This window comes from Ctenopharyngodon idella, chromosome 22 (genome assembly GCF_019924925.1).
Source record: "Ctenopharyngodon idella isolate HZGC_01 chromosome 22, HZGC01, whole genome shotgun sequence".
In the NCBI taxonomy this organism is placed as follows: domain Eukaryota; kingdom Metazoa; phylum Chordata; class Actinopteri; order Cypriniformes; family Xenocyprididae; genus Ctenopharyngodon; species Ctenopharyngodon idella.
This window is the reverse complement of record NC_067241.1, coordinates 9,731,831-9,758,639: the sequence shown is the minus strand read 5'-3', so window position 1 is coordinate 9,758,639 and position 26,809 is coordinate 9,731,831. Positions and strand designations below refer to the sequence as shown.

The 26,809-nt window shown below is 37.5% G+C and overlaps 1 protein-coding gene across 4 annotated transcripts in view; it reads right to left on the bottom strand.

Annotated features, from left to right (window-relative positions):
• dnmt3bb.1 (DNA (cytosine-5-)-methyltransferase 3 beta, duplicate b.1) overlaps nt 1-26,229 on the bottom strand; it is a 48,416-nt gene extending 22,187 nt beyond the window's left edge. Inside the window, exons 1-7 of one of the 4 annotated variants that reach the window (XM_051879004.1) lie at nt 25,990-26,229; nt 15,951-16,049; nt 7,256-7,406; nt 6,445-6,533; nt 5,025-5,168; nt 2,363-2,482; nt 1,258-1,416 (exon numbers count right to left, since the gene is read on the bottom strand). In XM_051879004.1, the coding sequence (XP_051734964.1) occupies nt 1,258-1,416; nt 2,363-2,482; nt 5,025-5,168; nt 6,445-6,533; nt 7,256-7,406; nt 15,951-16,010 (723 nt within the window). In that variant the 5' untranslated portion in view covers nt 16,011-16,049; nt 25,990-26,229. Of the gene's footprint in view, nt 1-1,257; nt 1,417-2,362; nt 2,483-5,024; nt 5,169-6,444; nt 6,534-7,255; nt 7,407-15,950; nt 16,050-22,472; nt 22,554-25,989 lie in introns of those variants that run through there. The other 3 variants (XM_051879003.1, XM_051879002.1, XM_051879005.1) reach the window with 3 other exon arrangements.
• Between the last annotated feature and the right edge of the window lie 580 nt (nt 26,230-26,809).

The window sequence follows — 26,809 nt, the reverse complement described above, 5'->3', positions numbered from 1 at the left end:
CATTTAATTAATGAATTTATTACATTGATTTAATTAGCACTGAATTCATTACATTTCACACACTACACATTCTATTTAATTTTATAAATGTTTTGTTCCACAATTCACAATTTCACACAATAGCATAGACGGTCAAACTAGTGATGTCAGAGGTACTAGTACTTCAGGATCAAATCAAAACATCAATAAAACAATGTAACAATACCAGTTTTTCTACAGTATCAGTATTACCAATATGGCTTTTTTTTTTTAATTGGCAGCACGTTTTGTAGGATAAACAAAATATTGTGTTGAATTAATTAATTCATTCATTAATTTATATCTTTGTTTTTATGCGTTCTATTGCTTTTCATTTGTTTCTTTGTTTTTGTTACTGACTGTTTACTTGAATAATTGCTTGGAAAAAGTTTATACCATTACTTTAACATTGTTAAAGGGATAGTTCACCCAAAAATGAAAATTATCCCATGATTTACTCACCCTCAAGCCATCCTAGGTGTATATGACTATCTTCTTTTAGACAAACACAATCAGAGTTATATTTAAAAATATCCTTAGTCCTCCAAGGTTTATAATGGTTATGAATGGGGGGGGCCGCGTTTTGAAGCCAAAAATAATTCATCCATCCATAAAAAAAGTAATCCATACAGCTCCAGGGGGTTATTAAAGGCCTTCTGAAGTGAAGTGATGTGTTTTTATGAGAAAAATATCCATATTTACAACTTTATAAATTCAAATAATTAGCTTCCGGTGGATGACCGTACGCAGAATGTGCAAGTTGACTTGTGCCAAATGAGTAATCCTCTGACGTGATGTATGACGCAGGATGTAGGAGTATTGTAAGCTTACACGCCTCTCGCGGTTCAAACAAATTGTGCAACAAATTTAAGCTCCTCTTCTCTTATATCGAAATCCTCCAAAATTTCTCTTTAAAAATGATTGTTTTAGACTTATAATCTTATCAACTTGTGCATTCTGTGTATTCTGCATTACTTTTTTTTAATGGATGGATGATTGTGTTCGTCTGAAAGAAGATAGTCATATATACCTAGGATGGATTGAGGGTGAGTAAATCATGGGATAATTTTCATTTTTGGGTGAACTATCCCTTTAATATTTATATCAATATTTAACATTTAAAATAAAAGAGCGTGTTCAATGTCATTTTAGTTTTTGCTGTGCTATTGAAATTTCACTGCTATTAGTATCAACTACTGCAGTTGTCGTTTTCTGGCAACACTTCATTTTGTTTGTTACCTCGGAGAATTTTCCATCTCCAAACCACTGCAGCCAGCGCATGCCATGGGACGCCTGCCTCTTCCCTGTTGCTCTCCAGGTCACCACCATCCCGGGCCACCAAGAAAAGCCCTTTATCTTGCCCCAGACTAACTCTCCAATACCAAAACCTTTATTATCCTGAGGAGGAAAGATGCACAAATTAGACATAGTTCACCATGAATTAACATTTTCTCACTCACTGAAACCTGCATTAGATTTGAAAAACGAACTGGATGAAATATTTGAATGCTACCCATCCCGAACACTGAACTGACTTCAGCTGAACAACAGTACGCAGACACAAATTTCAATGAATAATGGCTTTAAAGTTAATTTAAATTTTTAAATCTGAAGATTTGACATCTTTATGTACAACTTTTATGTTGTTTTTTTGGTCCGGTTTTGTTTCGATCCAGCCTGAACATTCTGCTAAATAACTTCTTTTGTGTTCCACAGGAAGAGAAAAATCATACAGGCTTTGACTAGTAGATTTTAATTTCTTGGAGAATTATCCTTTTAAAATAAGATGGACAATTATGATTATCACTGCACAGATTTCTTTGATCCAGTTACACAAAGAAGGACAATCAAAAGCTCTGTCGCAATCAGAGAGCTGGATTGAGCATGGACTGAGACACAAGCAAAACCTCTGACACTGAGCTTGTCTGAGCACGACTCTCAATCAGTCAGGACCATTTCAACAGCGCTGTTGTTTCCTCACCTGTGCGAGTGTCTGTGAGTATTTATGAGTCTGTGGTCAAATGTGACTTAGAAGACACTATAACCCATAAAACCCCCATTCAAGACCTTCACGGTCTCTTTATCTTGGTCATCTGTGCTCTCTAAACACGCAGCTGCCTGGCTTAGTGACACGCAAAGAAGAGGATAGACCACAAGCACAAAAGCTGTTATCTTCACATTCAAGTGGAGCCGTTCTTTGAGGCAACTGTTACATATCGAAGGCAGGTGGACAAATATTGTGGGTTATTTATACTTGTGGGTTGTTTGTGCATGAACATAAAGAGGAACGGGACATGACAGGATAGTTGGATTGTGAATTTGTGTGTGTGTGATGTCCTGGTACCTTGTACTCGGGTTGGCTGACTGTGTCAGTAGTCGAGGTGGATGTGGCGCTGCTCTGTGCAGAGTCTTTAGAGTCCTGTTCCATGAGCTCCAGTACGGGACCCTCAGGAACACTAGAAACCTACGAACACACGCAATTTCAACCCTTATTCAAAGCAAAAGGAAACAAAACAAAACAACAAATAAAATAAAATAAAACAATAAAAAATAGTTACAATTGCTATGTATCAGCCTGTTTTTATGCGCATTTTGAAGTATTGCATCAGAAATGAGTGATGGAAATGGCAAAAAAGTTTTTACACTCGCTTGAGGTGGTTTTTAACTTGTGCGAAAAAGAGTTAATGCAAATAATGGGAGATGCATTTGCCGAATAAATTCTGACGTAGCGAACACTAATCGACTGTTTCCGCTTATGGTGTTTAATTTACTGTTGATTACCCCTAGTGAAAAAAAAAATACTAAAATATTTTGAAATACATTTATTTTGTGCTAAGTATACTACAAATACATTTGCATATTTATGTGCTAAATAAAAAGACCCTGCAATTTAAAGTATAATTAGTATGAAATAAATGTATTTTAAATAGATTTTGGTATAGTTTTTTTTTTTTTTTTTACTAGGGACTAGGTTATTAATGCCACCAACATCCGCTAGAAGAACTTGATGGAAATGCACCTAATTCGCATTTGTTTTGTTTTTTCTTTTTTTGCGAACTCTGAAAAGATTCGCTTCATGTTTGGCTAATGATTACGAATGGAAATATAAGGGGCAAATGTACAGCCTGCTGCCGTCACAGACTTCTAGTGCAACTACGTTTCTGTCAACAAGTTTTTGAGTGTGTTTTTACAAACTGTGAGACAGCTCAAAATGATTTTCTGTGGTAACAGACAGCATGCCACAGTGATGTCAATTCAGCTTAAGTTGAATTTAACCTGGAATAATCCTTTAGGATAGCTGTGTTGTGGAACATGGTAGCTGGTTTCTGGCTGGTCATGACTTGTTTTGCCAGCAGGACAAAGTGTTTGCTCAAGCGCGTTCGGCTCTCGAGGGAGTCAAAGGCACTGACAGCGATATGTTTGTGACTGTTATATGCGTGATTCTTGATTAGCGATAGAGTTCAGCTCTCAAGGGAATTGAACGCGCTCTTTTTGATGTGGTCACTGTATGAGCTCCTTTGTTGTTTATTCTCTCTCGAGGGATGAGAATAGAGCGCCTATACCCCTCAGTTTGGGTCCCGCGGCTGACATAGCAGCAGTCGGGTTCAACCGTGGGGGTGGTGGGCGAAGCAAAGGGAGAGTCTTATGAGATTAATTCTCTTTCTGGTCTGCTATTACTAATGTGTGAGGCCTAAATCTGTGGAAATTAGAGGCAGAGTATGAAGGCAGGAGTTATTTTTAAGTCTGCCTCCTCCACTGGCTCACACAATAGCAGTGCTCTGTGGTGGCGATGTCTGGAACTTGACAGGAAGCGAACCCTTCCTAGTTGTAGGCACCTTCGTGAGTGTTGGAGTCTGGAGAGCCTGTTTTTTCCTCGGGTTTGACCGAGAAGCAGAACCCTCCCCCTGAGTCGGGTCTTGAAGCAGGGTCCTCCAGTCCCTGGGATGAGCTCTTTTTATCTCGAGAACCCGAAAGGAAGTGGGTCTTTCGCCCATTTGCGAACCCTTCTTTGTCATAAGGCACCTTCAGGAGTGTCTGGGTTTTTGAGATCCTACAAAGACATTTGTTTCTGAGTGGTCGCAGCTAGCACTTATCTGGCTCCCCTTGATAGCAATGTTTTCATGGTTAAGTATAAGTGGAACTCTTAATAGTATTATCCCCAACTCTCTATGAGAGAGCTGGGTTGTTGCTGGAGTCTCAGTTGAGCATTTATAATGGCGTGGCAAGCATTTTTGCCTAGCCCTCTTATACTCTCCTGTGGCTCAAAAGGCTCAGAGCTCTTCTGGACTCTGGGCTCCAACAGGAAGTGGTCTGTTCGCCTTGGCGAACCCCTCCTTTGTACAGCACCTCTGAGTACTGGAGCCTTGAATCATATTACAGCCTTTACAATGGTTGTAGCTAGCCTTAGCTGGTAGCTCCCATTGGTCATTTAAGATGAGCATGGAGTAAAACCTTCCTGGTTATGAGAAAGGTCCTCCGCTCCCTGTAATGAGCTTGCTGTGTTTTCAGCATCATTCCGCTATGACATCGAGTGGCCTCATGGGCTGTCACCAGCCAATGTCATTGTCGTGTTTTGACACATGCTTCAGACACTGGCATGCTGGAGACATTCCCCATTAGCATCCTAGGACGCAGTGTCTCGTTCTCCTTCTCAGGGAACAATGGTTACATTTGACATGGTTAACCCAAGATATTTTCTGCACTTTGTCTGTCTTTGCTCACCCTGCCACAACACAGACAAAACAACCATTAAAACAAGTTGTGACTCATTGATAAAAAAATGGGGGGGGGGGACACTGATAGACAGCTTGACTTAAAGGTGTTGAGTTAAGGTGTTGACAGTGATAGCTTGACTTAAAGGTGTTAAGAGTGAGGAGCTGACAGTGTCATGACAGCTTTAATCTTCTGCGAGATCTCTGTTCGTCAGCCTTGATTTCAGTGTGTCTGACAGACAAAAGTTCACTTAAAGCATAAAGTGACTTTGTGTGTGTGAATGTGAGCATTACCAGGTTGCTGTGATCCTGTTTACTATGTCCCCTCTCTCTGTTGCGGGGTTTACTGTGAGCTGTCAGTCCTGCCTGGAAAATAGTCCTGGGACGAGGCCTTTGCCGCAGACCCGTCTCACAACCAGACCCAATGTCAGCCTTTTCCTGAAACCATAATCCCGTAACAATAAGCTGATCCATATGTGCTAGTACTGTACCATATTTATAGATTAATTTGATAGAAATAGAGATTTTATAGAAATAATGATTATCAGTCAACTTTTATGGGTTTTTCAATGGCCACTAACATCTAGAGTGCAGGGTGGCTAATGGCAGAAATTATATTATCACATTGTTGAAATTAAATTAACATGATTATTTATTAGGATTATTTACTTTCATTCTATCTAAATGTATATTTTGTTTGCTGCTTATTTACTTTTATAGACAGAAATAGTCAAGTATTGACAGGACGAGGGGGAGAGAAAAGCTGCGTTCAGATATTGTACTAGCATGTATCTATACTTCAGACACAATCTAATTCCATATACTGTATATGCAAATTTTGATAATAGGTTGGTAAGGCAACACAGCAGCACCTGTTCAGTCTGTAAACTATATCAATTCCCATAATCTGACTTAGGCCATATCTTCTCTGTTTTGCACTGGATGCACAAGCTTTATCAGTATAGAGGAAAACCACAGATAAGCACAAAACACAACAGAACAGATAAGAAGTGGTTTATAATACAGTCATTTCTGCTTATCATCATTTATCTGATTTTAAGGAGTCTTTACAGTAGAGACTGTAAAGCTCTTAACATCTTAAAGGATGAAATGAGTTGTTGGTACAGATATGCATCACAACAACAAACATTCATAGACATGCATACACATGCACAGAGTTTGCAGTTAGCACGCATGTGTATGGCAGAGTGTTTATTTAAAAGGGCAGCAGGAATGCTGCACAATACGTTCTTCTGCATGTCTTATTTCATTACTCTGAATATCTCATGCGGATAATCCACAGATGTTCCATGGAAGTGATACCAAACTCTGTACTGTATGTATGTGTTTTCCTGCATCCGATCAGCTTCATGATGCACCTGCTCTCTAAAATTACGCAACCTATTGCTAACTTCTGGTGTGTTATGTGGTATTTTTATTATCATAAATGTATTCATGAACATAAATAGTCAATCACAGCAGAGGTAATGCATATATGATTATACCAATCACATTTTTATAGTTTTGTCTTCTCAGTTATTTAATGATGTATTGATTTAAATATATATATATACCTGGACTAAAGCAACTAGCAAGCCCTATTTCAGCCATGCCTCCGGAAACAGCAGTAAAACGGACTTTGGAATGAATGTGTCTTATTGAAGTTTTCTGTCAGTGTGCGATAAGATCAGATGTGTAGTAAGTAAATTCTCACCTCACTGTAGGAGGAATCCCAGGCACTGTCTTCCTCTGTGTCGGAGCGCTTACGTGATCTCTTTCTTCTGATGCTGTTCACACTCTCATCTGAAAGATTAAGAAAGTTTATGACAAAGTACAAGAAAATTCAGACACTTTAATAACTATATACTGCATAATAATATTTTATCCTAGACCTACCTGGTTATGTGTCTTAGACACCAAAGTGATCATTTTATTTAATTTATTATATTGTACTGAATAATAATATTTAGCATTTCTAATAATAACATAATACTTGACAAAGGAGGAGCTCCTTAATAATCAAGCTAATTTCCGACACTCTTTGCAACGTCGTTGATTACCAAAAAAAGGCACCAAGATAAACTTTAAAACACACTGTTTCAAAAGTATAGCCACAAGACTTAAATATGCATGTTAAAATGAGACTAAGTGTGATATAACTGCTTACTAAATTGCTTACTAAAGTATATTGAATATTTAAATTCCTGTCATAATCATGTAATATCGCTAAACATGGTAACTTTCACAGGAAATGCACAAGGATACCCAGTATTTACATGTAAAAACAGATTTAAATTTCTCAGGAATTACATTGGTAACAGTAGTCCTACTGATAAAATGGCAATTAATTTAAGTGTGTTAACAAAAATTTTAACTTCACTTATCTGCTATTAAACCCTCCAAAATGTCTCGTCCCATAGACTTCCATTCCAAGTGCAATACTCTAAACATGATGTTTTAAGTTCATTTTTGAAATAAATGACAGATTGTCCCAGATGCTGAACCCAGAACATGGGTCTGTGTACCTGTGGGTGAGGCTGCGCCTCCGTTCTGTTTGGGGCAGAAAGGTGAAGGTGGCTCTGCCGCAGTCAGCGGGCTGTTCTCATTGGTCATCTCCAGACCGCTGTCGTTCTCTGACAATCCCTCTCCCACAGACGTGTCACCATTCACTGCAGCCTACAAAAGGAGACATTATGTTTATAATCTTCACAGATCACAGAAAACAAACAGGACATTTGGACAACTCACAATTAACAGAACTGCATCCCATGTTACCTGGCACAGCTGAATGGGTGTGTGATGGTACAAATATATTCTGTTCTCATTCAAAAAATAGATACTAATGGAGGGCAGGTCCAGACACCTCCACAACATCACTGTCACCCCAACACAGCACCAATTATGATTATGAAGGTGTAGTTATGACATTTGGCAGCAGAATCTGAGTCATGCTAACTAGCTAAACCTTGACCCCTTGACCCTTTTTTATACTAAGTTAACAGATTATGTATTTTTATCTACTAGTAGAGGAAAATTAGATGAGAAACATCTTCAATTAATTCAATAATTTTTTTCTTTGTTGTTGTTTTTTCAAATACAGTTTTACAGAGAATTTTCGATTAAAACCCCCAGTGACTGAGATAAAGGAGATAATGGCAAGGTACTTTCCACAGAAAGTACAAACTTTTCTTGAATCGATGTATGTCTCAAAAAGAGAAAGATGATCATATATGCAGATTATATACAGTTGCAAGAAAAAGTATGTGAACCACCTACAGAATCTGTGAAAATGTGAATAATTTTAACGAAATAAGAGAGATCATACAAAATGCATGTTATTTTTTATTTAGTACTGTCCTGAGTAAGATATTTTACATAGAAGATGTTTATATATAGTCGACAAGAAAAAAAAAATTACTGAATTTATTAAAATAACCTCATTCAAAAGTTTGTGAACCATTGATTCTTAATACTGTGTGTGGTTACCTGGATGATCCACGACTGTTTTTTTGTTTTGTGATGGTTGTTCATGAGTCCCTTGTTTGTCCTGAGCAGTTAAACTTAGCACTGTTCTTCAGAAAAATCCTCCAGGTCCTGCAGATTCTTCAGTTTTCCAGCATCTTTTGCATATTTGTACCCTTTCTAGCAGTGACTGTATGATTTTGAGATACGTCTTTTCACACTGAGGACAACTGAAGAACTCAAACACAACTATTAAAAAAGGTTCAAACATTCACTGATGCTCCAGAAGGAAACATGATGCATTAAGAGCTGGGGGGTGAAAACTTTCGAACAGGATGAAGAAGTCCATATTTTTCTTATTTTGTTTAAATATAATTTTTTTCATTTAGTATTGCCCTTCAGAAGCAACAGAAAATACTTGCATGTTTCCCGGAAGACAAATTAAGTACAATTTACCTTGATCCTCAAATTCAAAAAGTTTTCACTCCCTGGCTCCTTAATGCATCGTGTTTCCTTCTGGAGCATCAGTGAATGTTTGAACCTTTTTTAATAGTTGTGTTTGAGTCCCTCAATTGTCCTCAGTGTGAAAAGATGGATCTCAAAATTATACAGTCATTGTTGGAAAGGGTTCAAATATGCAAAAGATGGTGGAAAACCGAAGAATCTGCAGGACTTGGAGGATTTTTCTGAAGAACATTGGGCAGTTTAACAGTTCAGGACAAACAAGGGACTCATGAACAACCATCACAAAAAACAGACTGTAATAAAATCTATAATAATAAAATTAATCTATCTATAATATATATATATATAGTCTTACACATATTTTATTAATATATTAAGCTTAGGATGTTAACTTTAACAACTCTAAAAATTAAATAATTATTATTTAAAAAAAAAAAAAAAAAGGAAAAAAAATAATGAAAAATAAAGAAAAATTGTGCTTAAAACCTTCTTGTGGCCCCTGTGGGTCCCTGGACCACACTTTTAAAAAACCCTGTGTTAGTGGACTTACTATGACGATGCAGACGGTTTTGTTTTACAGAAGAGTGGTGTTGTTGCTAAAGCTCAGTTCGGCTTACTGGGAGTTATCACAGCAGGAATTTTCCCAGTAATAAGTGTTGCTTTGGATAAATGTTTCTGCTGAAATCTGTCTCTTGTTCTTGAAAGCTATTACCTACACTAAAATATAATAATAACAGAATTCTTTTCTCAGATTTGTTTGAATGATGTACAGCATTCAAAAAACACTGCCAGTCTTGGCTGTTGTACTTTCGATTCTTTTAATTTAATTTCTGCCAGACTACTTTTGTTGTGCTAGATACATCTGTGTTGTGACTTGAAGAAGAGACATTAGAAGGTCTTAAGAAGATCAGACCGCTGACAGAGCAAAGAATCAATACAAAAAACATGACTTATACATGTCTGTGTTCTGAGAATGAATGTATCTATGTGTTTGGTCATGCCTCTATTTCATGTTGATGGGCTGTCATCCCTGATGACTTTCAAAAATCCCTGATGGATTGATGATTGCTTATGCTTTGATGATGCTTGGATACAATGATGTTTCTCTTTTGGAGGTAAATATGTTGTTGCAAGGCCTTGGTGATTGTCACAATCTACACTACCATTCAAAATTTTTGGAAAGAAATGAATAATTTTATTAAACAAGGATGCATTAAATTGATTAAAAGTGACAGTAAAACTTTTATAATCTGAAAAATTGAAGATTTCAATTTCAAAGAAATGCTGTTCTTGCCCCCTATTGACTATCATATTAGGGGAAAAAAATACTACGGTAGTCAACTGGGGGCGAGATCTGCTTGGTTACAAACATTCTTCCAAATATCTTCCTTTGTGTTCAGCAGAACAAACTAATTTATACAGGTTTGGAACAACTTGAGGGTGAGTAAATGATGACAGAATTTAAGCCTTTAAAAGGTTTTTTCATATGTTTAGTTTATGGTGCCTCTAACAAAAAAGGAGTGTCTTTTTTGCAATTTCAAAGCAAACACAAAAATGTTGAAAAGATGAAAAATATTTGTATATGATTTTTTTAGCTTTATCACCCAGCTCTAATTTGAACAGTGCCGGATAGGAGCATGTGTGAACTGTGTATGTGGATGAGCAGACAAAAACTGAAAAACTATACTATAAAAAGCAGACAACTGCTAAACTTATACAAAAATAGACAGGAGAGAGCACTGTTTTCTTTAAGCACAGGCACGGAGTAAAGCACACAGACAGAAGATTGTGTGTTCATGGTTGTGGGAACAATACAGGCTGCTGTCGCATTTCTGGAACCGTCCACTGGAATGCCAGACATCTTTAATGCCACAGCTGTGCTGCAGCGGATCAGAGGTCTTGCCAACACACGCACATGCACACACACATGCACACACACACCATGTTTTATGAGGACTTTTCATAGACATAATGATTTATATAATGTACAAACTGTATAGTCTATCTTCTACCCCTACCCCTAAACCTACTCATCACAGAAAACTTTCTGCATTTTTACGTTTTCAAAAAACATCATTTAATATGATTTCTAAGCTGTTCTCCTCATGCAGACCAGATTTCTGGTATTGCCATTCTTGTGGGGACATTTTATCCCTATAACGTAGGGAATACCTAAACCACACACACACACACACACACACACACACACACACACACTTCCACCAACCACAACAACCACGCTGACTGTGTCAGTGCTTAGTCCTTACAAAATAAAAAACAATGGTCTCTCCATTGAAAGTCCAGGTAACCAAACCTGGTCGTCATAAAAAAATCCATATGAATTGACCGGTTTAATTCAAATCTTGTGAAGAGATATGATCGCTTCATATGATGATGAGATTTAATTTAGGCTTTTATTCACATCTAAACAATGACTGACATAAAGAACCTCACAAATGGTAAACACTGAAGCTCAAACAAGTTTGTGTGATGTGCGAGAGTGAGGTTTGTTAACATGTGTCACATGCACAAGCTTTCATGTTTACCATATGTAATGTGCTTTATGTGTTTATATGTGAATGAAGTGATTTTATCTCTTCTCAAGTCTTGGATTAAACTGTTTATTTTATATGGATTCATTTTTATGACTGTTTTACAACTTTATGACCTTTTTGGATCTTCTAATTTATGATTACCTGAACTTTCAATGAAAGGACAGAAGCCTTATTATTAGAAAATTAAAAATCATTAAAAGTTTCCATTAAAAATATCTTAATCTTAATAGGGTGAGTAAATGATGACAGAATTTTCATTTTTGGGGGAACTAAGTGCATTTTATAATATGGTCCATTTAATAATGCAATGACAAATGTAGAATTGATAATCCTAACATTGAATTCTAGCATATAAATGTCATCAGCATGATGCATAGAAAATCTGTCTATAAATGAATGCAAGAGCTGCTCAAAATCACATTAGCATAAACAAGAATAAACTTACATGAAATAAAACCATGTATTCTGTTTAAGGAGGCAAGTAGAGGCTAGAGAGGTCAAAGGGTTTATGGGCTCCTTCATTCATTCAGTTTATCTTTCTGCTGGCTCCTAATGACACCCCCTGCACTGCTCTTGCCTAAAGGGGCCCCCGGCCCCGGGCTCAAGCTTTTGAAATGCTGAAGAAAGTCAGCGGATCAAAACAGGTGGCTCAGATCCCCTTTTATACTACGTAATAGTACACACACACACACACACACACACACACACACACACAGAGGAATAACAATGTGTAGAAACTCAATGTTATTTCCCAGAGTTCTGCCATGCTTCCCAACCATGTGAACAGGCATTCTCACAGAGCCAAAGGTACAGCGCAGAGGCTCATCAGATAACAGCTCTGTTAAAGCAGACATAAATGATTCCAGACAAGACACAACATGAGCAAACAGTGGAAGCACATGTCATGAACCTGTAAGACAACTTGTTTAAGCCAGTAAAGCCTGTTATTACACAATTAAACCATGAGTGAAACTCAAAATGACAACACAAACTACAAACTAGTATCCAGCCTTAAAAGGATATTTTACCCAAAAATTCCTCATGTATTCACCCTCATGTTATTGGAAACCTGCATGACTTTCTTTCATCTGTGGAACATAAAAATTATGTTTTAAAGAATGTTGGTAGCCAAAAAGTTTTGGTGTCTGTTGACTTCCATTGTATAGACAAATTAAAAAAATTGAGTGACATTACTCAAAATATCTTATTTTATGTTCCACAGAAAAAAAAAAAAACTCATACAGGTTTGAGTTGTGCGTAAATTATGACAGAAATTACATTTTTAGATTAACTAATCCTTTAAATTATGCCAGAGATGCTGTGCCTTCAGAGGATAGGCAGTTTGGAGAATGGAATCTTGGATGGATGGATGGATGGATGGATGGGTGGGTGGGTGAATGGATATGCCTTTAAATACATAACACTATTGCAATTAATGACTTGATTTTGACAATCAATTAATCTGTCAATAATTTCTCTTATTAATCAATTAAATCATTTACCCAAATCTTGCTCAATTCTCTACAGTAAATAATGTGCAGTTTATTTATATAATGTGTATATAATGTAAATAATATACAATGTAAATTTCTACAATGTATACACATTATGTGCAAAAATGGAGTTCAACATAAAGGTTACAATATAAGTGTTAATTAAAAAATAAATGAAATTAAAACATAAATTTGCTGTTCGTCAGAGCCAAAAGCTTTGCGGGCAGGGCTCCGACAAGCTTTGGATGACCCAATTTGACTCCCAGCTTGATGTCCTTTCCGATTGCCCCCACCACCCCATGTTGCTTTTCTGTCTGCTTTATACTGTGCTATCCAAATTAAGTGGAAAAATGCCAAAATTAAATGTTAAAAATGATACATCTGATGTTTAAAGGCCACTTCACACTGCAACAGCAACAGACTTCGTCAGGTTTTGTCAGATCAGTGTATTACACCCTGTTGGCACTGGTCGGCACTTGTTTTTGTTTATTTCTTTTTAGTTGTCGGGATTTTAGGATGTCTGAGAAGTGATATACTGTAATTTTACGTTGGTCGGCATCTGTCTGTGCAGTGTGAATTAGCCTTAAAGAATACTGTGTGGATTCCTTTCATTTGCGCTCTATTTGATTGACAAGCATGTGCACACTATGTGAAGTATTTGATGTTTAACAATTTAATCACTCAGTTTGTCATGATGCACTGCTCTGCAAAATAGAAATGCTTGAATTAAAAAAATATAATGTAACCAATGTGTTTTTTATAGAAGTACATGTATTTTTTTCACTGCAGTTCTCTATGCCCAGCGCAAAAAAAAACAGACTAGCTGATAATATTTTGTCTGTTAATTTTATTATAAATAATTTATTATATATTTTTATTAGTTGTTGTGGCCACATTCTCTTGACATTTCTTCAGAACTGTTGGCTTATAGCGTGCACTGTAAACGGAGAGTGTGCCAGGATCACTTTATTTTCACATTTAGGTAATTTAAGCCTTAAATGCATGAATGTTTCGTCAATCATTATTACATATTTGGGTCTTTAGCGACCCGGATCTATATCTAACACAGATGGATCTCTACCTGTCGCGATAATATAAAACTCTCCTAATATTAGAGTAACAATTACAGAACAATAAAATAAAGCATATTTTGTTACCTTTTGGAGCTTGGAAGGGTTCAGTTTGAGCAGATGTTTTATACCATTATCACTGTCCTCGTCAGAGCTCATTTCCCAGTACATTCAGCATCTGGCTCATATTCGCGGTCTCAAACTTATTCTCAAAACTATCATTTTCAACATCTTCAAAATCAATATTTTGATCGCTGACAGCTTCTTCACCAGATCCACCATCAAGTGACAGTGACACTAATATTTGATTGCATTCATTAATAGCTCTGCAGTAAATGGCTGAACCATTTCAAGTTTTAGTGACGATACTTCGTTTCTTTTGTTTTCTGCCTGCAGTAACTATGAGCGAAACGTCACTTCATCATTGTGTATCAGACATTGCCACCTTGTGGAATAAAGGTGAATTGCACTTATTCAGTCATCAAAGATTCAATTATTGTTGTGCAGAAAAGATATATTTACAGCGTTACACACCTCGGGTCAATAGCGACCCTATACAATTTTTAATTTTCATATTGCTTATAATGAATTGATTGAGGAATACTAAGAAGGTTGATGTCTATCTTTAAAAATTGTATGAGAAGAAGGGTAGTAAATGACGTCCTGGGTCACTAAAGACCCGAGGTATGTGTTTAAGTGTTAAAAAATGCAAGACTGTAACCACACATTCAAGATTTCTGAAAAAAACATATATATATATATATTAGTGTTGTGACAACACTACACCACAGATGTCCATTTCTGTCAGTTCATTACAAACTAAGAGACCAGATTAAATTGTTTTCTGTGATAAACGACAGCCGTGACTAATGGTGTCAATAGCTTAACCTGTATTTAACCCCAAACATTCCTTTAAGTTAAAAAGAAATAATGACGTTCAGAACACTGACATGCTGCAACAAAGTAAAAGGAGATCTGAACCATTTAAGTCTCATAAAACAGATTTGTTGGAACAGACTAGTTTCAGTAGTGCTCAAAATGACACGCACATGTTCTTGGGCATCTGAATGGCCAGTGTGCTCCTCTCTCCTCCCTGGCCAAGCAGCTGGTCTGTGGGATTCAGAGCACTTCCTCAGCCAGGTGCAGTGTTCAAAGAGCCTGCTCTCTCTCCCTTTATTTCTCTCTCTCTCTCTCTCTCTCTCTTTCTATCTTTGCGCTCTATGGAGTACAGGATCAGAAGAAAGTATGGAAGTGGTCTTGCCTCATTTACGGTTGCAAAGAATATGTAGAAAAATCCATTAGAAAATAAAAATTCAGGGCAAAGTTGAGTAGAGCTATCATAACAAACCTGTTAGAGCAGCTTTTCCATTATCAGAACCAGATACTTCAATTTTTCCCCTCTCTCCCCGTTTCTCTAATCCCCTAAATTCCACTGCACCTTTGGCCTTATTTTGAACCCAAAACACCAGAGACGAATGAGACACCCACACCAATCCACACCTCTGTTTGTGTGCATGTAGGTGAGAAAAGTGTCAAATGGATGAGTGGTTTTTGATGTGAAAATAAGGCTGAAATCATTTAAGAGATGCAGATATCATTGTAACTAGGGTGGATATTGGATTTTCAGCAAATAACGGTCAAAGTTATTGCATAATGTTTGAATATACTGCAATAAGGTGCAGCAACATTTACCACTGTTGCGAATTTTTAAATCCAATAGGAATGCATGTGATCTGGAATTTTCGGGTAAGGGCAAAGGATTTCCACACAGAAATTTTTCAGTGGGTTTAAGTTGGTCAAGTAAATTCGCTGTGCTGACCAACAGAAATAGTTTGGTATGAAAGTGACTTGTGTGTGAGCTGTGCTTTATGCAATGCTGTACTATTGACAATAGACCTTTTTGCCCCCAAAATTTCACACAAATTTTGCTAATGTGACCATACCTTAAGACTGCACAATATGAAAGAAAAATGCAATAAACTTGTTTGTGTTATGATATGAAACAAGTGCACAAGTCATATGGACTACTGTTATGATACTTTTATAGTTGTTTTGAAAGCTTCAGTCACCATTCATTGTAATTGCATAGAAAAAAGCAAGAAGAAGAAGAAAGTAAAGGCTTGGTAAATTATGACAGAACCTAATTGCTATCCCAACACTCTTCTTCCATCTTACCGTGGCAGTCATCTTGTCACTTTCCGCCATGATAGCGGAGGAGTACTTGTTGGATGGCATCACTATTTCAGTCGTCTTTTTTATTTCTTCCTCTCTATCCTGTCAAAAAAGAAACAGACTTGAATAAATGATAAAAAGAGGCAAAACAGAAAAGACTGAACCCAATATGACTCGAATATAGAAAAACATAAGTATGCACTAGCATTTGCATGCTCCTCTGAGAAAAGATTAATGGATAATTGTTGTTAGTCTTTAACTAAACATTGACCTCTGTCTTAGCTAACATATTGTCATATTTGCCCTTAGGAAACAAGCACTCAAACTTCCTTCATGAACAACAAAATGGGTCAAATAATGATTCATTATTCTGAAAACTCGATACACACTGAATGACACAGTAAATTCTTCAGAAAGCTCCAGAACAGTATTGATCTGTATCTACTCAGCAATCTGTTGCAGTTATGATTAGGTTTTACTTCCAGTTTCTGATCTTGAATGTTTGTTTCAGGTAATGATATGTAATGATTGTCTAGGTAAGCCAAGAAAAAAATAGTTTGATGTTATATATTTCATCTTAACAAGATAACAAAGGCCACTAAAGAAATTGTTCACCAAAAATAAAAATTCTGTCATTATTTGCCTACCCTTACCCTCATTTTGTTGTATGGAACAGAGCATTGTGAACCATTTTTTTTTTTTTTTTTTTTTTTTTTACAGTTTTTCCTCAATCGCTTTGGCTCATTTAATGAAACTGTCTTAACTGTAAGTGCAACTGTCATAACTGTTTTACAGTATGGGACATCATAACTCTGTTGCATGTCTGCAAAATGTAGTAACTCACTTTAAAACATTTAATTCATGCTTCAAAACCTAGTTGTGTCAGTAATTTGGCCAAATGCCACTAAAATAAAAAGTTTTTTGTCATCATGTGAGCTGTACTGGTCAAAATGTTTAGATGTTTTTTCACCATGGCAGTCATCCCTGGAAAATTTTGTTATATATTTTTGTTGACTCTGACTGTCTGTTTCATCTAGCTGAATGCTACTGTGCATCACACCAAGCTTTTCAGATACAGATTTCAACAGATGGTAAGATTTACTGGGAAAAGTAAATCAATACTGTAGTACACAGAAAAAAAATACACACATTTGTTATGTATGCAGTACATTTATTTTTGAAGCAATGTGTTCCATGTACTTCAACCATAAAACACCAGACAATGCAATGATTAATTCAAAATACATAGACCCACAGCAGACGTGAGGGAGGAAGGAGACATGGTGGAGCCTTAGCCAGCGAAACCAGGAAGACTACTGACTGAGGCGGAGCTACTGGCAGTGGAGACCAATGCGGAGCCAAAGAGCTGAAGGGACCGGGTGACACGGAAGGTCCAGGAGACCAAGGTGGAGCCATGGGGACGAGCAGCCAAGATGAGGAGCCGGTGTGCCCAAGGAATGAGGTGAAGCCAGAGGGAAGGAGGAGCCCAGCAGAGCAAAGGGGTGGAGGGACGAGTCACCGACAAAGGCCCGTAAGTCCATGGCCAGGGCAGAGCGATGACTGACCAAGGCAAAGCCGGAGGGACAAGGAAGCCCGATAGAGCCGTAGGGACGACAGTCCCAGGTGGAGCCAAGGGGGCGAGCCATGGTGGAGTCGACAAGCCAAGGTGGAGAGACGGGCACGGGTCGTCAGTCCAGGGCTGAGCTGGTGAACAAACAGTCTAAGGCAGATCCACAATGCTTAGATCAGGTAGAAAGGGAGAGATAAAAGGCTGGAGTGAGACAGTGAAGACAGGGCTTAAGGACTGGGCAGTGCCGCACTTGGTTACAAAATGGCCTTCCTGGATCTATACATGACAGACAAATAGTTCAAAAATGGCCTCCTTGGCTAATACAGGGCAGACAGATTATCATGCACCTGGTCATACTTTTCTTCGGGCTCGCAAAAGGCCGCCTACTCTCCGCCTACTGAACACGTAAACATTATGGGAAGCGTGCTAGCCAGACGGGATTTAAACTTTGTCGGCTGGAGACCCAAGTTTGGTTTGAAAACGAAAAATGTACCAAGCACAATGTTCTCTCACCATTCCTCTAACACACACTTGCCACGGTGTGGCGTGGTTTTGCGGCTCTCAGAGCAGAAAGGAAAGCTGATGCTATGTATGTTTTTCTATCGTCTCTGGGCGCGTAAATTGCGCAAGGTTATTTTGTCCATTAGATTGAAAGATCTACAAAAAGCCTATACATTTATCCACCCATAGACCCTTCCCTCGAAGAAATCAGGACAGAAGTGGTTGAAAGTAGACAAAAGAGATGGATTAAAATACCAGGTGTAAACAGGTATGTGTCTCCCTCGTCTACTTGTGATGTGATCGACCAAAACGCATCTTAATACCGGGTGGAAACAGGGCCTTAGTAAGTAACGAACAGAACAACCGGTATAATGTGCAGATAACAGACAAAGGAACTGAACAAAACATAAATAAACAGCAAACTAATTAACGAAATGAACATCAGGTGTAAATCAATGAATAACCATGGAAACAAACTGAAAGCAAGGAAACTGAACTAAAATCCACCCAAAACTGGAACAAACTCAGATTACCCGTAACAGAGAGTGCGTTGGCTGCAGTTTTTACTGACTTTTCTTAGAGTGCAAAGAGCTGAACTTATTGTTTTGAGAAAAAAATAGAATTAAGCCAAAGCGATAGAGAAAACTTTTTAAAAAATTTTTTAATGAATTACATAAGAATGAAAGTCATAGGAACGACTTGAGGGTGGGTAAATGATGACAGAATTCTTATTTTTGGGTGAACGATACCCTTAATAATGACATGTTTAGTATCATTATTCATGTTCCTCTGTCCCACGAGGTAGAAACATTTAAACTGTCAACACAACAGTCATCAGTCATTCATACTTTTGAGATCACAGCTGTTGTTCACGTTACACCCTGAGGGTGGCGAATGTGTTTCTGTGTCATTGTCAACTTTTTCCCATAGCTTCAGAAGGCAGTTTTTTCTATAGTCTATATCACAAGTCTTTATCTGACTTGCACACTTGATCTGGGGAAATATAAAAACTAGGGAAAGCGACAAGTCACAATATGCAGACAGGACAGGCAGGGCGTCCAGGTGCATCCTACAAGCAATGGCTAAATGACATTGTGCTTAAGTCTGCAGACAAGCACATGCAAGTACTTGCACACACACAAAGGCATTTACTTCTTAACTTCTTCTATGGATCTCATTTCAAGTCCATTATCTAAGTGACAATGCGTTCGTTTTCCTTATGGGTCCTATAAACACAAGTACTCCCTCCACAGCCCAGTGGGGGAACTGAGAAAACCTGTGAAGGTGAATGAGATTGAATACAATAAGAGGCCACATCAAAGGTCTGTATGAATGACAGAGAATGTGGACTGAAGCAAGGTTTTTGTGTAAATGCAGTTTTGAGTGTGTGTGCATGTGTGTATTGTGTGAATATATCTGCCATTTAGGATCACAAAACTAACTTATATTAACTTCAACATAAAAAGAGATTTAATATCATTATCAAATTCCATTATGAATAATAATAATAATAATAATACAAAATATGTTTCCCCTGCTGTAAGCTTAGGGAAGTCTGACAATTGGTTATTTCAGATAGTTTGTTTCTAATGGTGCATTCAAGTCCTCCTGGACATTTCGTATTTATGTAGTTGGGAAGTCATAATTTTGATGTCAGGTGTGTTGAAATACATATATATATATATATATAAAGGATGCGTTTTGAATAAATACAAAATGATGAGTAAATGATGATACAAATGATAAATAAAGAATGTGAATCAGGTTTCTTTTGGCTTTTTAATGTTTTTATTCAATTTATGAAGTTGTTGTGAACTGAATTGTTATAAAATTATACAATTATGGTTCGGTGTAAATGAAAAAAACTAATTTCATCCATTTTAACACATTTACCGTCAACTACAGACGTTGTTGCATTCCCAAGTTTTCTCATTGCAACTTGGAAATTCTGGGAAACTCACTTGTAATTAATATAATTAATATCTAGCTTCCGCCAGACTGCTTTCCGTATTCAAGTTACCAAAAAAAACGGAACTGGCATCACATAAGTTAAGCTTTTACCGTAAGTTGAATATTGCAGGCGTAGGACATAGCGTAAGCTTTTTGAACTGCAAGAGGCATTGCACTTTCTTCCTAAGTTGAAGGCGGTCTTCATAACTTGTTAAATATGGATATTTTTCTTACAAAAACACATCGCTTCGCTTCAGAAGGCCTTTATTAACCCCCGGAGCCGTGTGGAGTATGTTTATGATGGATGGATGTGGATGGAGGCACTTTCTTCAGCTCATACTCACTGATCCCGCTCACTGCCATTATAAAGCTTGGATGCATCAGGATATTTATTAATATATCGCCGACTGTGTTCATAAGAAAGAAGAAAGTCTTATACACCTAGGATGGCTTGAGGGTGAGTAAAGCTTGGGGGTAATTTTCATTTGAAAGTGAACTAATCCTTTAAACATGTAAACATGATCTTTCTGACATGACGAACCAAAATAACTAGTTCAAAATAAACTTTAGCCCCAAGATGCTCTTGGTTCAATGTATCAGTGAGTTGTTGACTCAAGAACTGCTCAGACCGATTCAGTCCGATTAGTGAACAAATCACTAAAGTTGCGATGAAATAGAAGAAGCAACAGATCTCTTTTTCCATATTGTGACCGTGACGTACATCACGAATTATCGAAAAAGAAAACAAATTATTACGGGGACTTGGTTCAATGCATCTGCTGTTGATTGGTTTTTTGAGATATAGGCATTGCACTTAACAATGGAGGCAGATGAACCATGGGTACCGAAGAAGACGTCACTTCCGCTATGCCCACCGCCATTTTTGTGTCCAACATGGCAGCCAACTAACACAGCAGCGCTACTGATGATCATCTTTAGCTTCAGTGCGGGTACTCAAACAGCAACGCAAAACATTAATAACTATGATTGTGGCTGTCATATTAATAACATTATAATTGTATACACTATTAAAATAGAATGTTTTGAATTCTTTGGGCTTTGTTGCTGTGTTTCGGCGTGTTGTTACAGAGAACGCATCCACAACAGGAGCTACATTCTGACTACATTACTTAGCTCAAGTTCATGTGTGCATGATTTTGTGCAAATATAAGTTGCAATATTATGTTTATCTGGTATAAATATATCTGAATTAAAGCGCTTCAGTTTACGGGTGTTCATTTCTTCAGCTTCAGCTTGCGCAGCTCAAACAGCAATGTTGTTATCTTTATGAGACGATTTGGAAAAAAAAAAAAAAAAAAAACATCTGTAATTGTTTGTGATCCTTATTTTATTACCTTCAACTGTGTTTTGTCCCTTAAAAACATTTATACAGTAGTGCCCACGAGAATAAGGTGGATCTAGTACATAATCCATCGAAAGTGTTACCAAAAAATCTATTGCCGAACAAAAAAATAAATAAATAAAATAACATAAAATACCTCAATGTAAACATGTCATTTGACAACATTACTTAGACTATAAAGAAACAAAATGCATGTGCCATGGATAAATTAAATAGCCTCCGTACGGACAATAAGGAAATGATTTTATTCAAACCATATGTTGATGAAAATAATGCGAGAACAATACAAGGGCTAGTTATTAAAAATAATGCATTCAAGTTTTTGAAAAAATATGAAACATTTTTAATATTACAGTAATAGTAAATAGTAATAGTAAACATCTTTAATGACTGTTTGAAATAACATCATGCTGAAGCTGAAGAGAATAAACTCCCGTAAACTGAAGCTAGAAGGTTAATTAACTCAGCGGAACACATCCTATATAAAATAATTCAGATTTTTTAATACAAAATAAAAATAATATTAGGCTACAACTATTTGCACAAAATCACGCACAGATGAACTTGAACTATGCCTAAGTAACGTATCAGAATAATGTAACTGTTGTGGATGTGCTCTTCCCGTTTTATTACAATAGTGTATACAATTATAATGTTATGTATAAGACAGCGTTGCTGTTTGAGCGCTCGCGCTGAAGCTAAAGATTGTCATCAGTACAATAAAGCTCTGTGGGTTATTTACCTCAACGAAACGCATCCTATATGAGATTAATCAGATATTTATACTAGGCTACATAAATTTAATATTACGACTTATCTGCACAAAATGATGCGAATGCACAAGTAAAGCTTGAACTAAGTTATGTGCTAATCAGAATGTTCAACTCCTGTAGACGCGCACTTCCCGCAACAACACGCTGAATTCACAACATTTTATTACAATAGTGTTCTCATTATAATGTTATGTAAATTACAGTCCCAGTAGTTATTAATGTTTGGCTGCCAGTGGTCCCTTCTGATTGAAGCCAACCATTTATTCCTCCGATCTAACTCCTTAGGGATCTAATAAAATTGTAGTTCTGGGTTTCTTTGAAGACTGTTATTGCAGCTAACGGCACAACATATCCCAGGCATATTGTACCTTGTTCTGAACCTTCTGGGAGTGTGTTGTTGATCTTCCTCTGATAGTTGTAGCTGCTGTGACCATAGACTGAAACAGGTCACGCAGCTGTGACCGGGCACAAAAATGGCGGCGATAAAGCACAGTGACGTAATATGAAACCCATGGATAGATATAGAAAGACGGTTCACTCCAAGCGGCAACCTCCAGCAGTTTCTCTTAAAGCCAATACGGAAGTGACTTAAACTGCGATTCATCGACTGGCTGCTAGGGACAGGCTCCAAAAGAGAGCAGAATCTCATTGAGTCCCATGTTAAAATGCCCAACTTTACAGCAGAAAAAAACATGTTTACAGCCTGGATCAAATTGTGGTTTTGGTCTATACAACTAATTTTGACCTTCATGACAACTCTGAGGGGGGTGAATTTTTTTTATAACTCATCCGTTTAAATTACATTAAGCCTTAAAGTTATGCATAATTAAGGGGTGGTCGCTTGAGTGACAGGTTTGCCGCTGCTGTCTGTGAGCTGTCATGTTACCACAGCTAATTCCAGCTGCTGAATTTGGCATCTCTGCCGTGTTTGTGCTTTTTTTCGGGATTATTTCATACAATTATAAAATAATAATATATACAATTATAAAATAATATGGCTTGCTGCGTTAATGGTCGAGACTCGAGACAGATGTGCGTCTGTGTACATGTGCACGCATGCGGAAGATAAACAGAACACACGTTGTTGGATCGTGGCATTGGCTAAAAGTGTTGTTCCTGAGTCTGAGATTTATTACAGTGACAATGGTGGGAGGATATAAAACTCCGACAGCACTGCTTGCATATTTAACTGCTGCGTTTTGAAAAATTATACTTTGGACGCGGACTCATTTGTTTGTGAGATATATACAATCATATACAGTTTTACAACATAAACGCTGCTCAGGTTGCATAATTTCTTAAAGAATAGAAAGCAGATCATTCAGAAGAAATGTGATGCAAACAATGGATAATATATCAATATTTCATGGATTTAATGCTTTTGTGGACAAAAAGTACTGTTTTTTGTTTTTCAATGGACACTCGTGGACATTTTGCCCAAGTGCAACGGATTGGATTTATCTCGCGATCTCTATTTCATTATAAAGGTATGAAGTCCCGTTGATTTTTCATGCTGTTATTTGCACACCCAACACAAATTACAATTACTGGTGCTGGAGCATCTAAATTGTAAAAAAGACACTGTATGTTGACAGTAAACATTTAGAACTTTCAAATTATATAACTTATCTTTATTAATATTTTAGATAGTATCTAAGATAGATAGATAGCTTCTTAGCCTGATAACATGATCACGTCGCGCTAGGCGGGCGTGGTTTCAGTAACCAGGCACCTCAGTTCCAACCACGTCCCGCCTCTTTGCCCATTTTCAGTTATCCGGGAGTGACGCGCTGCTAAGAAGGCAGCGGCCTCATTTTCGCTTCAAAAATGCTCTTCAGAAATCTACGGGTGACGTCACAGACACTACGTCCATATTTTTTACAGTCTATTGTTCACTCCTATTAGTTATAAATAGGAGAAACTGCAACGCGCAATATGGCGGAATACATCCCGCCTTCTAAGTAAAAGAGCCAATCGCTGATTGATAAAGTCATTGCGTCACTGCAACGACTGCACATGCGCAGTGAAAATAAGCTTTTTTAATGCTATTTTAGCATAAGAAACAACATTTATGGGACTGTTCACGTCAGATTTTGTTGCTGATTTGAAATATGTAATTTAATTGGGAGTTCGCCAAGTAGTTTTTGAGATTTCAGGATTCCCCCATTCAAATAGATAGGACTTGGTATTTGAATGCCCGAAATAGCTGCCTGGAGGCGTTGCAAATATGGCCGCTGAGTGAACAGACTTTCCTTGAAAGGGATTTTGGATGAACGCAGGCTTGAGGGGAGGGGTTTAAGCAGACTAAATGATTGGACGAGTCCTGCGCATGTCACCAGAGAGAAGGCTGATGCTTTAACCAGAAGGTCCAGTTATGACATATTTATTTAAAAATGATGTGGTGAAAATAAATTTTAACATATGCATAAAAAAAAAACATGCACTTAGAAAAGGATTTAAAAGAACGGTTTGCTCACAAAATGGACATCGCTAGTTTCTAACAACGTGAATGCAGCTGTGAGCTGACAGAAAAGAAAGCGAGTTATGAATGAACGACTTAGGTTTTGGACATCAATAAAAGCCGAGGGAGGGTCACGTTATTCGAACTGGCCGTATCGTTCTGAGTTCAGTGTGCAGTCTCATTGTTACTAGAGGTTTGACTGAAGTCTGAGTCATTTTATGCAGCAGCGCAAAACCAAAGTGACGGCGCGGCATTCCTCCGAGAGGCCCCGCGGGCATTGAGCGCGCGCTCCGCCGTACAGTCTACCAACGACAATTAGCACGTTACCCTCGCTCAGATGCACGCTCGACTCAACTCACATTCACCCTGCTGCGGAATTCACCTGCACTGATCGCCTCCATATTTACGCGCTCGCATTTCTATTGCTTTGAAGGAATAGCTCACTAAAAAATTTAAATAATGTCGTCTTTTACTCGCTCTCATGTTAGTCCAAACCTGTATGATCTAGTGCGGACCACAAAATGACAATGACAGCCTCATTCGCCATTCACTTTCCTTCTACAGAAAAAAAAAGGAAAGTGAAAGATGAAAGTCCGTCATTCATTCCCTACTATTATGACCAACATCCGATTATGTGTTCCACAGAAGAAAGACAGTGATACAGTTTGGTTATGTAAATAATGATAGAACTTTCATTTTCGATTAACTTTAAAAACATTTCCATAGGCCTCCGTGAAGAATGCACAATAGAGGTATATAAAATGCGCCCATTATCAATTATGTTGCAAAAGGAGATGCTGTCACGACAGTAAAAACTTTAATCCGTGTGACGCTGTTACTAAACTTCTTGACGTCAACGGAATAAACCGGTTTTAATATAGGCTGACAGAAATTATTTGACTTCGTTTATCTAGCCTACTTATTCGCAAAGTTAGTAAAACGGTCACTAATTTAGAATATGGGCTTCAATTACATTTACTATCTACTATTTTAAAATCTCACTTGCATCTTCACTAAACATCTGGATTTTCTTGACAACGTGGAAATCTTGGAATAGGAAATTCCCTAAAAGTGTAACAAATCGAAATTCATTAGGAAACGTGCACTAAAGAACTCAAACCAGTAATGTAGGAAAATGAGGGATAAATCTCAGAATCTTCTCCACGCCACGCTATACGCTATAATCTCCAATAAGACTTGCTTTCAGCACGCCTCAGCCATGCACGCTCGATAACCACACACTATTTCCATGGTTTCACAAAACGAAATATAAATACATTCTAGTTATATATAGATATATTGGTTAAAGTAAGTTAAATAAAACTAAGTTTGAGAATATCATTAGACATGTGCGGTCATGCTGCACTTGAACTCTTCCCGAGAACGCGCACCAGCGCTCCATGCAGAAGAGGCATGAAACTTACCTGTCTCTGGAGAAGTAGTCTTATTAAAAAACGCTTGAGAGCAGAATGTGCAGTCAGAGTAGTCCACTGCCAAGGTACCAATGTATGTCACACTAATCTTTGGTGGTACACACGCCTTTAAACCCTTAGGGTGAATATGTAAATGGAGTCTCGTTCACAAGAACCGCTCGGTCTTTCGCCTCTACTACACTCAGGCGTGACTTTTCCCGGGTCTCGAATCGCACTCCCACTGAATAAAAGCTACTTTTACCTCCTACTGTTTAACCCTTTCTCAGGATGAGATGAGTTTGCCATGCACGTGCTGTGAAATTCTATTTTGTGCAAATAAAATATGCATGCGGTTTTTTTTTCACTTACAGAACTACTTTTTATGTTTGTTGGATTGCTTGAAACGCATTTTTATGGGACTGTATGTAACCTATTTATAATGTTGGAAATTATTAAATATCTACTTTGTATGTTGAGCATATTATAATATAATATTATATATGTTGTTATAGTTTACAGATATTTTAGAGCATGGGGGGAGCAAGCGACAATGAATGTGCCCAATTTCTGAAGAAATTATTTAAAATTGGTCCCTGTAAAAACTCAGGTCAAGTGACTTTGTATAAAAACCATGGTCCCACAAGAGTTGCCCTGTTCAAACAAACTAAGAAACATAGTTTATAGCATTGCATTAGGATTTGCCAGAGTAATATTGATAGCCTACATTTTTTTCATGGGAGATATAAACTGTACAATTGAAAATATAAGCAATATTTTTAGTAAAAACAGGAAAATTTTATTACTTGAGACCTGATGTTTTGGAAAATCGCAA